Source organism: Mobula hypostoma, chromosome 3 (assembly GCF_963921235.1).
Source record: "Mobula hypostoma chromosome 3, sMobHyp1.1, whole genome shotgun sequence".
Lineage (NCBI taxonomy): Eukaryota > Metazoa > Chordata > Chondrichthyes > Myliobatiformes > Myliobatidae > Mobula > Mobula hypostoma.
The window spans coordinates 66,049,409-66,065,685 of NC_086099.1; the positions used below are offsets into that span (position 1 = coordinate 66,049,409).

Genomic DNA, 16,277 nt, shown 5'->3' on the forward strand with positions numbered 1-16,277 from the left:
TTTTATCTATTAAATTTCAATGGGAATGACAGAATATGATATTCAATGCAATAAATGTGTACAATTCTGCATTAAAAACACTGCATTACAACCTGCAGTGAAAATCGACTCCGAAAATTGTGGCTACAGTTGAAGTGATCGAGATATTTTAAAATCGGGTGCAGTCACGTTGCAGTCTCTAAATGGAACCTGGGTGATAAACCGTAACTTTGCAAAGTTGTTTTAAAATATCTGCAAACTTAAGTCCGCAGGAGAGGCCCTGTCTGGTTACTGGTCTGTCAGTGCGGACCAGAAGAGGTTGTCTCGGCTTGGAGTCCGTTCTAGGAAAGGGGCGCTGCTTGTAGTTGACGTGACGTCAGGGTGCTTTCCCAGACTCTTGTATACTGTTGCCGGGAGTTGGTCGACGCCGCTCTGCGAGGTTGTCTTTCTCCAGTACACACACATACACACTCACACTCACATGCCCCCGTTCTCCGCCGCCTTGCCGTCGCCTTGGGCTGGTGCCGCCGCGCCGCGTTGCAAGTGAGCGATGTGCAGAGCGGTACCTCAGGGCTGAGCCCAGCGTGCTACTCCCAGACCCAAAGGGGTCTCGCACGGAAAGGATTTTGTCCGAACCATGGCTGTCCGCGACAGCATCCTCCCCATCAGCGAGATGCCGGGCTCCTCATTCCCCGAGGTAGTGGAGCTGAACGTGGGAGGACAGGTGTATGTGACCAAGCACCACACCCTGGTCAGCGTGTCCGACTCCCTCCTGGCCAACCTCTTCTCCAGCAGCAACGTCAAGGTCCTTCCCCGGGACAACAGGGGCCGGTATTTCCTGGACCGGGACGGTTTCCTCTTCAGGTACATCCTGGATTATCTGAGGGATAAACAGCTGGTGCTGCCCGAGCACTTCCCGGAGAAGGAGAGGTTGCTCCGGGAAGCTGAGCACTTCCAGCTGGGCGAGCTGATCAGAGCCCTGGCGCCCAAGGTCACGGTCAAGCAGGGCTCGGTGGCAGACGAGGCAGTACACAGCGACGCCGAGGAGAACTCGCAGGGCAGCGAGCTGGTGGCCAAGGGTGCCCCGTACTCCGGCGGGGCGGACAAGAAGGCTGGCTTCATCACCCTCGGCTACCGCGGCTCCTACACCCTAGTCCGGGACAGTCAGGCGGACGCCAAGTTCCGCAGGGTGGCCAGGATCATGGTGTGTGGACGCATCGCCCTGGCCAAGGAGGTGTTCGGGGATACCCTGAACGAGAGCCGGGACCCCGACCGTCCCCCTGAAAAATATACGTCGAGGTTTTACTTGAAGTTCACATATCTGGAGCAAGCGTTCGACCGGCTGTCCGAAGCGGGCTTCCACATGGTGGCTTGTAACTCCACGGGCACGGCCACCTTCATCAATCAGTACAGGGACGACAAGATGTGGAGCAGCTACACAGAGTACATTTTCTACCGTGAGTTACAACCTCTGCGTTGCAGTTTTTCATTTACTTAACCGCGGGACCTTATTGAACAGCCGTAGGTCGAAACACGCAGCTTCTCACCGAGTGATACCGCACCGAAACGAACCCTTCACCCCATCTCTTCAATGCTGACCAAGTTGCCCACATAAACGAGTCCTTCTTGCCCCCGTTTGCCCCATATCCCTCTATGCTTTTCCTATCCGTGTATTTATCCAAATATCTCAGCTTCCTTCTCTGGCAATGTGTTCCATTCATCCTTTGCATGAAGTTGTTGCCTTAGGTTCCTTTTAAATCTATCTCCTCTTGTCTTAAACTCGTGCGCTCTAGTTTTTTGTTTCCTTTCCCTGAGAAAAAGGCTATGTGCTTTCAACTTAGTTAACTCCCCCTCCCCTCTCATAATTGTGTACACCTCAGTCTCCCATGTTTCAAAGAATAAAGTCCCAACCTTATATAAACGGACCCCCCATTCCTGCTCACAGTCTCGTGCATCTTATTTGCACTCTTTCTAGCTTATTGATGCCTTCTCTAAAACTGTACGCAGTGCTCCAAGTGCAGCCTCACTAACGACATGTACAGTACGAATATAGAACATGTTCTCACCAAGCCACATTATCTGCGGGAGCGCAGTCATTGATAGTTATTCTATAACCACTACCCGCCCCCACCCCGCGCAGTTGTAGCACCCGAAATTCATTTCCGACGCTTGAGCGGTTCGATCCATAGTAAATCACAGACAGCAGTTCTCGCTTCCTTAGGGTTTTAAGTTCATTCATTCATTCGGCCAAAAAGCTCAGCAGCGCATCGCTCCGCAAGAGTTCACTGTAGAATTAAATTATACTGTACTTCCTTATCTTCCGCTTCAGCTGAGGCGTGATAAGCAAAAGAAAAAACTTTGCAAATGGGCACATCCCTCGGTTGATGCAGAAAGGGGCCACGCATTGGCAAGCAAGGGCGGAACACTCAGCATTAGTACTTTTTAATTAGTTGGAGAACAGTTCGTTACATTTTTCTAAACAGTAATCGCGTTGTTATTGTATGTAGAAACCTATTTACCACCAGTTCGCCTCAAAACAATATGGTTTTAAACATTCTGCTCCTGAAGCATGGAGTTTACCTCTGCAGAAACTGGCGGCTGTTGATACCAAACAATTCTGGACTTCATACACTGATTTGATTTGTTTCATTGTAAGTCGAATTTTCAGCTGATGAAGGGCCTCGGACCGAATCATCCCCCACGAGACGCTGCCTAACTTTTGTCAGTGTAACTAGTAGAGATCAGAGGGTGCGAAATCTTTGGAGGAGTTTAGACACAGATTTACTGGCAGGTTTAGAGACAGGTTAAATAAGTTGGGACAGAAATGTTCCTCTTGAGTGTTTCGCCTTAGATTGGACAAGAGAATAGAGCACAACCTCTGGGGACGTCGGTACAAGCATTAAGGGAGTGTCTTGCGAATGAATCACTTATCTTTGCCAGGAAATTTCATTCTAATCAGCGACTAATATTAAGAAAAACAAATACTTAAAATACTAAATACATCAGTGTATTTATAGAATCGGAAGACCCTCTTGCAATGAGACAGGTTATCTCACCAGCCGGTTTTTGAGAGTAGCAGCTGTCGCGGCCCTTTATTTATTTCTTATTCAATTCAATCGTAGGTTTTGTTTTAAACGAGGCGACACTAGGTGATTTTTTCATGCGGTCCTCAAAAGGCGCACGATGAATGCGCTCCTAATAACGTCGAATTCCTTGCTGCCGGCAATAAGCAGTTGCCAAATTAATTACAGTCATACAGGCAATTGCAAATAAGCAAATCAGTCAAGTATGCAATCCGATAAACTTCCTGTTTGTTAAGTACGTATGTGTATACCCAACATATGAGGGTAGCTGGCGGGCCTCATACCTAGGTGAGATAGGGTCATGCCTGTTCTAGCATGCGAAGTCAGTTCCCGTGGACTGGGCGGGTGAGATCCAACTGCCAGGAAGGCGGTTCTACATCGCTTTGTGGAGAGCGAAGGGCTTGGCGAGGCACAGAGGCAGTCGTGGTCATCCAGTGCACCCAAGGAAGACCCCAGTTGTGACAACCACACGAACCACTGGACAAGGACTTCCGAGGTCGAGAGAGTGGGACTACCCCCCGACTTTTCCACTAAAAAGTCTCCTGTTCTGGTTTCCTGCCTTGGTCGGATGCCTCGGACAACCATCATACCCAATATATGAGAGAACAAGGGGCAGGACTCGATATAGGTACAGAAGTGGGAAATCGCAAATCTGAGATGAAGCGATACCGTGACTTTGCCTCACCACCTGTATTTAAGTTAGCTCTAGGAAATTTTAAGGTAATAATAATAACCGAAAATGATGCAGTTGATAATAAATCGGAAATAAAATCAGAACAATCAGGAAGGAGTTACAGTAGCCACAGGACCCACACCACCAGGTTCAGGAACAGTTATTACCCCTGAACCAGACGGGATAACTTCTCTCACCTTCGTTCACCCCAACACTGAAGTGTTCCAGGAACCTATGGACTCACTTTCAAGGACTTTCAACTCATGTTCTCGATGTTTGTTGCTTATTTATTATTACTAATTTTGTTTTTTTTATTTGCAGTTAGTTGCCTTTGTATATAACTTGACTGTCCGTCTTGTGTGCATTTTTTTCATTGATTCTATGGTGTTTATCTGCATTTACTGTGAATGTCCACAAGAAAATAAATTTCAGGGTTGTATGTGGTGACTTTGATAATAAATTTATTTTGAATTTGACTTTGAATTCAATAGGTTGATCAGTATCAGAAATGAAAGAAGTTTGAATCTAACAATTTCAGGCATAAATTTAATCATCAGTTACAGAGGGAGCCCTATCAACCGATCTGATCATCAACCCTAACTTTTTTTACCATTTTATCATATAGTCAGTGTTCCATAGAATCATCTGTGCTGTACTCCAGTTGCCTTTTGAAGATATTGCCCCACACTTTCTATATTTTTGTTGTCGTGTTTTATTGCATTCATCCTAGATTTAAAAAAAAATCAAACTGCTTCGGATTTTTATTTTTATTTATCCAGCTATTTGATCTTTGGAGAAGTCTTTTACAATCAGCTTTACTTTTCACCTTTAGTTGTTTTAAAGTAAGTTGGTTTTAAGGGAAGAAATTGTTGTGAGCTTGGGGAAATTATTCTGCTTTGTTAGTAACTTTATATTCATTTGGAACTTTGTTCCAGGAAGCCTCTTACCTAGACATGCACTGGAGGGACCAATGAGCTCTCTTCTTTTATTTACATCTCAGAACAGATCATGATATAAAATTTCAAATGTTACTGTTTATTACCCTCTGTAATGCAGGCTAGTTACTCTACTAGATATTCATATTCAGGTTGTAATTATTGTGATCATGACTTTCATGTTAAAACCCCTTCTGAACTCCAAACAATATCCTTTTTGCTATTATAATTAATGTAAATTAGAACTGCTAAGAAACTCTTTTCTAGAGATGATTGCTCATGTAAAGCCTATTGCAGTGGTAGGACATTCCCTTACCCACTTCTAAAGTAGCAGTAAGGGTAATAGGTTTAAATATCTTTATGCTAATATCAGAAACATTGATTCTAACAAGTCTGGTACTAGATTGAATTGAAAGAAATGCAAAATTTTGTGCATAATTTTGCATATCAGGGACAATGTAAATCAAGAGGTAGAGAAGATATCAGAAGAAATTCCAAACATGAAGAGGGGAAAGAGAATAAGGAAAAGGAGGACACAATTCAATACTAAAACAACATGCAACCACTCATTCATCTTCCCTTACTGTCTTTCTGCCAAGACTTTCCTTGGGATCATGCAACAGATAATCAAAATAAGTTAATTGCATATATAATCCAGCACGGATGGAAAGCGTGCAAGGGAACCCCCTACATTTGAACTCCAAAGCCCATCGCTGATGCCACTAAGCCACCAGCTGGCTTAAAACAATAAGGAACTATATGAGAAATCTTAATGCTGAATGCTTGTTTTGGGATTTAGTTGGAACCAATAAAATCCAGCTACAAAACTTCTAACTTGCAAAGTAATACACCAACATTTTACATTGAACATTGTATTTTAAGAAAATGTACTTTGATTGCATATTTATACAATCATTAACTCATGAGAAACCATCCAGCTAACCTCAATTATGAAAAAAAATACCCTGAAATTTAAAACAACTCATTACAAATTAATTATGATAAAAGTTATTGTTCTGGTCAAATTTGCAAACCTAACTAACAATATTTTCTATCAATTATCCATAGTTTTAACTTCAAAACTTTGTTTATGTTTATATGTACCTTTGATAATCTACCAAAAAATTCATGTATCTTATTTCTTTGGAAACCACTTGTCCCACCTCTGTTGGAGTGTGAGACTGGGGCAGACCTGATAGGCCCAGCAGTATGTTTATCATACCTCATCCTTGATTTAAATTTACAAGTTTTGGCAATTAAAGGGCTACTCTTTCACTTACTCTTCCAATTCAGTCTTAGCAATGCAAAGGATGTTACTGATGAATCCAACTGTTTCCTTGTCAGTGTCCTGTGAGCTAATATTCATTGCACAGAAAGTTTCATTAATTAACATACATTTTTCTTTCAATTTACCACACTGCACTGTTTCCATTGGAGAGCTTTTCTGTGGATTGAGATGTCTCCAGAAGAGTTGTTTAGGATTCAGTAAACATGAGAACTTGCTAAGTGCCACCATAGTATCCATTTCCTCATGATAGCATGTTGGTGATGTAAGCTTCTTCACTGTCTCATCTATCTCCTCAGTCAAGCCACAATGATAAATCATATTAAGGTGACAATGGAATTAATTTTGATAATTAACAGAAGTATAGCAGGGCTTTGTGTGAAATGCCATTGTCAGCAAAATCTCAGCAATGGTGACAAAATGAGTAGGATGCCATTGTAGCTTTTCTTCCCGATTTATGCTTACATTTGCTGAGGCTAAATAGGAATAGTGGAACCTCAAGATAATTTCCTTTTGTTTTATTATCTTTCCATTCTGGTAGGACTTGTTTGTTTCCTGTCTTGTGTTCTGGGCAATATTTATACCCTAAACAACCACTAAAACCAGTATATATGGCCATTATTTTGTTTCTAATTGTGAGACTTCAATAAGCACTTCTCTGTTTGACTTTCTTAACTATACTTAAGACGCATATGATTACATGTAAAACGCATTAGCATGTTTGGTGGACAAAATTAGCACTATTTCATTGAAAATGTGTTCTATTTTCAGGAACAATTTAATGAAACAGTGTTTTAAATAGCATTTTGATCATTCATGTATGTTGAAATCCAACATTATTCAAAGAGGAACATAATAAATAAGAACAAGAGTGGCCAAGAGGGCCGTAAGTCCTCTGCCATTCAATAAATCATGGCTGATCTAATCTTTAGCATTAGTTTCATTTTCGTCCTGCTCGTGTAATCTTGGATTGCCTTGGAGTCTAAAGCATATCTATTTCAGCTTTGAAAATATTCATTGACAGATCCTCATACTTCACTAGTAAAGAATTCAGAATCAGAATCAAATCAGAATTAGAATCAGGTATATCTCCACTGATATAAGCCATGAAATTTGTTGTTTAAAGACCAGAAAATCTGCAGATGCTGGAAATCCAAGCAACACACAGAAGATGCTGGAGGAACTCAGCAGGCCAGGCAGCATCTATAGAAAAGAGTAAACAGTTGACGTTCCGGGCTGAGACCCTTCATCAGGACTGGAAAAAAAGGATGAAAAGTTAGAGCAAGAAGGTGGGGGGGGGGGGGAAGGGGAAGAAGAAGTGCAAGATGGTAGGTGATAGGTGTAACTGGGAAAGGAAGAGGTGTGAAATAAAGAGCTGGGAAGCTGCTAGGTGAAAGGGCTGGAGAAGGGGAATTCTGATAGGAGAGGGTAGAAAACCATTGTAGGAAGTGAAGGGGGAGGAACACCAGAGGGAAGTGATGGGCAGCTAAGGAGATAAGGCAATAGAGGGAAACAGGAATAGGGGAATGGTGAAAGTGAGGTGGGGGGCAATTACCAGAAGTTTGAGATACTGATGTTCCTGCCATCAGGTTGGAGGCTACCCAGATGGAACTTAAGGTGTTGCTTCTCAAACTTGAGTGTGGCCTCATCACGGCAGTAGAGGGGGTGCAATTGAAGTGCAATTGAAATGATCGACCTCCAGGAGATCCCACTTTTTCTGGCAGGTGCTTGGTGAAGCGGTCTCCCAATCTACATCAGGTCTCACCGATGTGCAGAAGGTCACACCAGGAGCACTGGCTACAGTAGATGATCTCAATACAGTAGACTCACAGTTGAAGTGTTGCCTCACCTGGAAGGACTATTTAGGGCCCTGAATGGTAGTGAGGGAGAAGGCGTAGGGACAGGTATTGGCAGCAGTACAATGCAGGCATAACAAATTACTCTAAGTTACAAATATTCATTCCAAATATTTACAGCAGAAGTTATCCCTCATCTCACTCATAAGTGGTTAATCAACAGACAAAGCATTAACCACACACCTACTCTGTCAAATCACTACAGAATCATCTGAGCTTCCAGGAGGCCATCTTCATTCTTTTATACAGGTTCATTCCACTCGTTCCTTCATTTCAAGAAATGAGTGAACCTTTGCCACACTTTCACTCAGTTTGTCAATATAATGCTATAAAATTTCTAACACAATAATATTAAATATTATCCTCATATTAAAATGTCATTCAGTAGCATTGATTATGACAGATTGCAATGTTTCTCTGTGCTGCCATGCAACGTGGCTTCCCACAAACTTTTCATCTCTGTTTGACAGTAAGAATGGAACCAAGCCAACTCTCCAAGGACAATCCTTTAGCCAATGTTCTTGCCTCCTGTATATAAAAACAAATGGTAAAGAACTGAAATAAGAGAGACTGCAATATAGGCGGCTATTGAAGCATTTTGAAGTGCATTATTGCTATCATGTAAGGAACACAGCAGTAAATCTGTACACAGCAAGGTTCCTGAAACAACAATATCCTGTCAGATAAAATACATGGCATTACTCACAAGAACATAAGTGCCATAACGGCTTTCACTGAGACCCTTGCGTAACAAAATCTGTATGTACAAAATCTGATTATGATTTATTACACATTGTAAAGAAAACTTCCAGAATTATTCAGTTAATATTCTAATAGCAATACACAACATATTATGAGAATTATAGAAATTTAGTAATTGAGGGGAAACAAATTAAAAATTTTATTTTATATGTATTTAAACATGAATGGATGAAAAGAGACTTGTATGTATTCAGCATTTTACATGATCACTGAATTTCATGTGTACATATGTTTTACAACAACTTTACAGTGAAAGATATGAAAATAATGCCGAAAAATCGAGGGAAGAGGAGAATTCTACCATTATCAACAAGTTATTAATGGGAAAATATAGGCTAATAAATGAAAATCTATAGGACCTGATGGTTTTCATCCTAGGATCCTCAAACAAGCAGCTATAGAAAAAGTGGATTAACCTTCTAGAAATCCTTAGCTTATTGAGAAACAAGGATTTTTGGAAAAGTGCCAATACGATAGTTTGATTCACGAAGGGTGGAGGACATAAATCAAGCAATTAAAGGCTCGTTAGCTATAATCGGAAAGATGGTCAATTATTGAGAATTAATAATGGAAATGTTTGGAATGTTAGAATCTGATTAATCATGGTTAGTATGGCTTCATAAAGTGAATACCATGTTCCATAAAGTTGTTAGAGTCGCTGCTTGAGGAGCTACCAGAAATGAGAGAGATTAACCAGTAGTTGTAAAATACTTGGACATTCAGATGATATGCAGTAAGGTGCCACACAAGGGTTACTTTGCAGGATAAAACCATGTAGTGTGGAAGGTAATATATTAACAAGGATAGATAATTGACCAACTAGAAGGAAGCAGCAAGTAAGGGTGAGGGCTTCACTTTCAGATTGATAACTGCAACCAACAGAGCGCTACAGGGATTAGTGCAGGGCCCACTCTTGCTTACAATAGATATTCATGATTTAGAGGAAGGAATTGAATGCAAGTGAATCTAAATGCACAAAGCACTAATGAAGACACTGTGTATAGTAGAAAAAAAAACAGGAATTCTGCAGATGCTGGAAATTCAAGCAACACACATCAAAGTTGCTGGTGAACGCAGCAGGCCAGGCAGCATCTATAGGAAGAGGTGCAGTCGACGTTTCAGGCCGAGACCCTTCGTCAGGACTAACTGAAGGAAGAGTGAGTAAGGGATTTGAAAGCTGGAGGGGGAGGGGGAGATGCAAAATGATAGGAGAAGACAGGAGGGGGAGGGATGGAGCCGAGAGCTGGACAGGTGATAGGCAGAAGGGGATACGAGAGGATCATGGGACAGGAGGTCCGGGAAGAAAGACGGGGGGGGGGGTTGACCCAGAGGATGGGCAAGAGGTATATTCAGAGGGACAGAGGGAGAAAAAGGAGAGTGAGAGAAAGAATGTGTGCATAAAAAAGAGTAACAGATGGGGTACGAGGGGGAGGTGGGGCCTAGCGGAAGTTAGAGAAGTCAATGTTCATGCCATCAGGTTGGAGGCTACCCAGACGGAATATAAGGTGTTGTTCCTCCAACCTGAGTGTGGCTTCATCTTTACAGTAGAGGAGGCCGTGGATAGACATGTCAGAATGGGAATGGGATGTGGAATTAAAATGTGTGGCCACTGGGAGATCCTGCTTTCTCTGGCGGACAGAGCGTAGATGTTCAGCAAAGCGGTCTCCCAGTCTGCGTCGGGTCTCACCAGTATATAAAAGGCCACATCGGGAGCACCGGACGCAGTATATCACCCCAGTTGACTCACAGGTGAAGTGATGCCTCACCTGGAAGGACTGTTTGGGGCCCTGAATGGTGGTAAGGGAGGAAGTGTAAGGGCATGTGTAGCACTTGTTCCGCTTACACGGATAAGTGCCAGGAGGGAGATCAGTGGGGAGGGATGGGGGGGACGAATGGACAAGGGAGTTGTGTAGGGAGCGATCCCTGCGGAATGCAGAGAGAGGGGGGAGGGAAAGATATGCTTAGTGGTGGGATCCCGTTGGAGGTGGCGGAAGTTACGGAGAATAATATGTTGGACCCGGAGGCTGGTGGGGTGGTAGGTGAGGACCAGGGGAACCCTATTCCTAGTGGGGTGGTGGGAGGATGGAGTGAGAGCAGATGTACGTGAAATGGGGGAGATGCGTTTATGAGCAGAGTTGATAGTGGAGGAAGGGAAGCCCCTTTCTTTAAAAAATGAAGACATCTCCCTCGTCCTAGAATGAAAAGCCTCATCCTGAGAGCAGATGCGGCGGAGACGGAGGAATTGCGAGAAGGGGATGGCGTTTTTGCAAGAGACAGGGTGAGAAGAGGAATAGTCCAGATAGCTGTGAGAGTCAGTAGGCTTATAGTAGACATCAGTGGATAAGCTGTCTCCAGAGACAGAGACAGAAAGATCTAGAAAGGGGAGGGAGGTGTCGGAAATGGACCAGGTAAACTTGAGGGCAGGGTGAAAGTTGGAGGCAAAGTTAATAAAGTCAACGAGTTCTGCATGCGTGCAGGAAGCAGCGCCAATGCAGTCGTCGATGTAGCGAAGGAAAAGTGGGGGACAGATACCAGAATAGGCACGGAACATAGATTGTTCCACAAACCCAACAAAAAGGCAGGCATAGCTAGGACCCATACGGGTGCCCATAGCTACACCTTTAGTTTGGAGGAAATGGGAGGAGCAAAAGGAGAAATTATTAAGAGTAAGGACTAATTCTGCTAGACGGAGCAGAGTGGTGGTAGAGGGGAACTGATTAGTTCTGGAATCCAAAAAGAAGCGTAGAGCTTTGAGACCTTCCTGATGGGGGATGGAAGTATATAGGGACTGGACATCCATGGTGAAAATAAAGCGGTGGGGGCCAGGGAACTTAAAATCATTGAAAAGTTTAAGAGCGTGAGAAGTGTCACGAACATAGGTCGGAAGGGATTGAACAAGGGGTGATAAAACAGTGTCGAAGTATGCAGAAATGAGTTCGGTGGGGCAGGAGCAAGCTGAGACAATAGGTCGGCCAGGACAGGCAGGTTTGTGGATCTTGGGTAGGAGGTAGAAACGGGAAGTGCGGGGTGTGGGAACTATAGGGTTGAAGCCACACTCAAGTTGGAGGAACAACACCTTATATTCCGTCTGGGTAGCCTCCAACCTGATGGCATGAACATTGACTTCTCTAACTTCCGCTAGGCCCCACCTCCCCCTCGTACCCCATCTGTTACTTTTTTTTATGCACACATTCTTTCTCTCACTCTCCTTTTTCTCCCTCTGTCCCTCTGAATATACCTCTTGCCCATCCTCTGGGTCAACACCCCCCCCCCATCTTTCTTCCCGGACCTCCTGTCCCATGATCCTCTCGTATCCCCTTCTGCCTATCACCTGTCCAGCTCTCGGCTCCATCCCTCCCCCTCCTGTCTTCTCCTATCATTTTGCATCTCCCCCTCCCCCTCCAGCTTTCAAATCCCTTACTCACTCTTCCTTCAGTTAGTCCTGACGAAGGGTCTCGGCCTGAAACGTCGACTGCACCTCTTCCTATAGATGCTGCCTGGCCTGCTGCGTTCACCAGCAACTTTGATGTGTGTATAGTAGAAATATATTTTTTTAAAGAAAGATGTGTTTTCATTGGAGTCAGTTCAGAGAAAGTTCATCAGGATGATCTCGGGTAAGTGGGATTGTCTTATGAAGAAAAGTTGAAAAAAGGTGGATTTTTATTCATTGTGGGATTCAATGGCTATGTGGAGATGACAGAAAAGTGAGAATTTCAGGAAGGTTAGGTCAACCATGTTTTCGGAGGTTTGAGGAACAAAATAATCAATCCTTTTTTTAATGTCTTAACATGAGGTCTGCACAACCTCAGAGCAGACTGTGAGCAGTGTCTAAACTGGAGGACCTGTGATACAGCAGTCATACATCCTCTTAGTCTTTTTGAGGTTCATCACAAGCAAGCAGAAGCCTGTGTACTTTGTATGCTAGCCTCTGTAATGTAGGGATAGAATCATTGCATGTCATATAAAGCATAGATTTGTTACTTTTCTGACCTTGATTGTGTTGTAAATATGGCCACCCATTCCTATTAAAGGCCAAACTCATTTTTTTCTGTGTTCCTTATTTGAATTATATGATTGTCGGTGATATGTGCTTGGCACCATGCAACAGACTAGCTTTGTAATGCTCTGCTGCTGTCTCCAGACTGTTATTAATTACTGAAAAAGCACTAAAATATAAAAACAGTTGTGATCCACAGTGAAAACCAGAGTAACAGTGAATCTAGTTCAAACAGTCAGGCTGGGTTGCTGGGGTAGCCTGGTTCATCAACCCAAAACATTGACTGCTTATTCATTCCCAAGCATGCTGCCTGACCTGCAGAGTTCCTCCAGCACTTTATGCATGTTGCTCTAAAACTAGCTTGTTTGGGTAGGAAATAATCACTTCAGAATGTTCTGGAATGTTATCCAAGTTTCTTCATGGTTTAAAAAAGGACAGAAAAAGCTGATATGGTACATAGTAAAATTTTCACCTTATGATCTCTTATTATTATAATAAAATATTAAAGGGTGTGGGGAGAAGGCAGGGGAGTGGAGATGACTGGAAGAATTGGATCAGCCCTTGACTGAATGGCAAAGAGAGACTCAATGGGCCAGATGGCCTACATCTGCTTGTATATCTTATGGCCTTAGGAGAACATCTTACTCCTTGGCTTGAGTAATTGCACATTAACTACATTAACTGATATCCTTATCCTGCTCCAGAGCAATATTGATGGTATAGGGGGCTTTATTTCTCAGACTTTTGCAATTTATGAAAAATACTGTTATAAAAAAATCTGCAATTCTATAACCGGGGTGTTTACTTTTGAGTATCTTCTTTGAGGTTAACTTCAGATTAATTTCTTCACTTTTTTATAGGTATAGTTAAATAGGTCTGTGAAAAAAAGACATTAACTTATAATGAAAGTACAGGTTACAAAGGTGAAGTTGGAAATGGCTATACAACTAGTATTTATGACCTTAAAATTTTCAATCAATGTCCCAATAATTTCTCTTCCCACACACAGATTTAAATGCTTTTATTTAATTATTTTTGTATTTCTTACTCAAGATTTCATTCATCTTTCCTCAGAGCTTGATTTAATTTTCTTGTATTCCCTCCTTTCTGGTTTGGTCTTCTACCTTGTCATGGAATTAATCCCTGCTGGTCAAACTTGTGTCTCATAGTCATAACACAGAAAACTTTACTGGTTTAGTTTGACTTTTGATGGCATGAACATATCTGAATAAATGGAAAGTGCAAATCTAATAGCTGATTATGTAATCTGATGACTGATCCAGACAGCCTGCAGTGCCCTGGGCTGGTGTAGATCATTAACTAATCAGGCTGATTACTAGCTCAACACGGAGGGGGAATCTATCAGTAGGGAAGTTTGAAATGTTCTCATTTTACTGCAGGTTATAGATAAACTTTCAGGCAGTGTATTGACAATGGAGTAAAGAAAAAAAATACCAGTAGTCTGTGCTGCCTAACTGCACGTTTCAGTTCAGTTTTTGATCATCATATTTATTATGCGATATGCAAAAGTATATTTAGGTCAAAGATTGGCTAAAATCTCACTGAAAGGCAGAACAGACTTCAGGGGCTAAATACCCTCCTCCTGTTCCTTGTCCCTTTGCTCTTTTATTAAACTCAAGCAATATCACTAGTGGATACTGTCAGAAACTTGGCTATTATTAATCTGTGACCAGCCTCTGGGTAAGTGGCCCAATTTGAGTAAATTGGCGTATCCTTATGAGGGAGTGAGAATTACACACTATGGTAGATAAATAACCTGAATCTGAATTTGAAGTATATGAAATGCAAGATTAGTTATCTGCAGGTGTGAGCCATCTGCTAAAAGGAATACTTAGCCGGAGGATTTAGTTACAATAACAGCACTACTCCCGTAAACAGTGCTATGGGGTTTACTGGATATTAATTAGCCAAGATCTTCCAGATAGGAGAGTGCTACTCCACTTTACTCAACAGTGCTATAATTGCTGCCATTATTTTTCTACCACAGCATCGAACCTTGTAGTTGGATAGTATGCAAGTCGAATAATGAGGATGAGTAAAGAACAAGCAAGCACAAGAGAGATCATATATCTTTTTCTTCTTTGTATAGAGTATTCAGAATTCAATATTTGATTATATTCTTTTCCTTACCGGCATTAGTATTCCCCACTCTCCTATTCAGGTACCATTAAGAGGCCATCCAACTTAGTAGCATTATTCATACTTCTGAGTCTTTGTTGGAAGAAATGTATTCTACTTCTATTATAAAGATGAATTAAAGTACCCCTGAATGTGTTTGTATCGGTAAGTCATCACAGTATAGCTGAGAACAGATTGGATTTTCTTTCACTGCTTTTCACTGTTCCTTGCACTGCTGCTACACAGTAAGAGAGCTGAGGTGTTAGAATCTGTGACCAGAGCTGGATTTAGTGAAGTCAAACGACCACTTCTGTGCTAATTTCTGAAACTGTATGGAAGCATGTTTTCTGATTCTCCAGGACTTAATGCATCTGTTTTTGTCATATCATAAGATTGAAACTGAAGGGATTTTATAGGTGAAAGTTTTCTCTGAGGCCCTTTACTTCATATAGTTATGAAGCAGTGCACCTGAGAAATGACTTCTCCTGTCTCCCTTAGTTTGGGCCTCAGAGAAAATAAATGAGGTAAGCTAGAACTGCGAGGAGGTGATAATGTGGTTTTTATAAAATAATCCTGTTATCACCCATACTGGTGATGAATCTTATATTGTTAAATAAATGACCAGACAAGGATAAAACTCACTCAATTGTGTATTTACAGTGAGGAATATTTCTATAAATACACATATAAAAATACATACTAAACTCTGTGGGGTTGATTCATAACCTGTTATTTCAATAGTGTTAAGTTGAACCTCAGGTGCCCCATCTAAATCACAACCAATAAAAATGACTAAAATATCTATAAATAGCATATCCAGACTATCTTTTCACTTTCTAATAGTGCACTTTCATATTTCTTCATACCTAAATCACAGAATTTAATCCAAATACTTTGGAGGAAACATGACAGGATGTTTCTACCATTTTGTACGCTGAGCATGCTCCTGTAAATTTTGGCCAACATATTTATTTATTCTCCATCCTTTCTGTCTCCTGCTGATGTTCTTATATTTCAGTCCAGATAAACTCTTCTCTATGGCTAGTTACCACCCTATACCACACAATCTGGTATCCCGCCACATCAGCATGCTTCCCTCCGCTAGCAAGGCTAGTTTGCTGTGCTAGTGTTAGCTGTCTTAAGCTATTACAATATTTTGTCAATTTCATTATGCCCACTTTGCTGGTTCCCAATATTTAATGTGATTTCTGCTGCTTCCATATCTTCCTCCAGGAGCTTCCCCACTACAAGCGTACTTATCCAATGTGCGATAACCACCCCACGTTTGAAGGTATCACAATAGGCATTTCCACTCTTCACTTTAATAGAAACAAGTGATCCTCCATTCCAAGGTACTGCCTAAGATGAGAGGAAAGTCTACAATGTAATGGAAATTGGTGGAGGAAGGATTTTTAAAAATTTATTTATTCAGGTGATATGGGCAATCAATGACAGGATTGGTATTTATTTCCCATCTTGAGTTAGCCTGACTTGCCGGACCATTTAAGCTGGCAGCTCAAAATCATTCACATGGATCTGGAGGCATCTGTAGACCAGACACTTTAAGG

At 41.9% G+C, this 16,277-nt stretch overlaps 1 protein-coding gene across 2 annotated transcripts in view; it reads left to right on the plus strand.

The window, feature by feature from the left end:
• The first annotated feature begins 321 nt into the window (after positions 1-321).
• The window catches only part of LOC134343434 (BTB/POZ domain-containing protein KCTD8-like), a 249,108-nt gene continuing 233,152 nt past the window's right edge, over positions 322-16,277 (plus strand). For both annotated transcript variants that reach the window (XM_063042133.1, XM_063042135.1), the window contains exon 1: positions 322-1,436. In XM_063042133.1, coding sequence (XP_062898203.1) covers positions 617-1,436 — 820 coding nt within the window. In that variant the 5' untranslated portion in view covers positions 322-616. The remainder of the gene's footprint in view (positions 1,437-16,277) is intronic.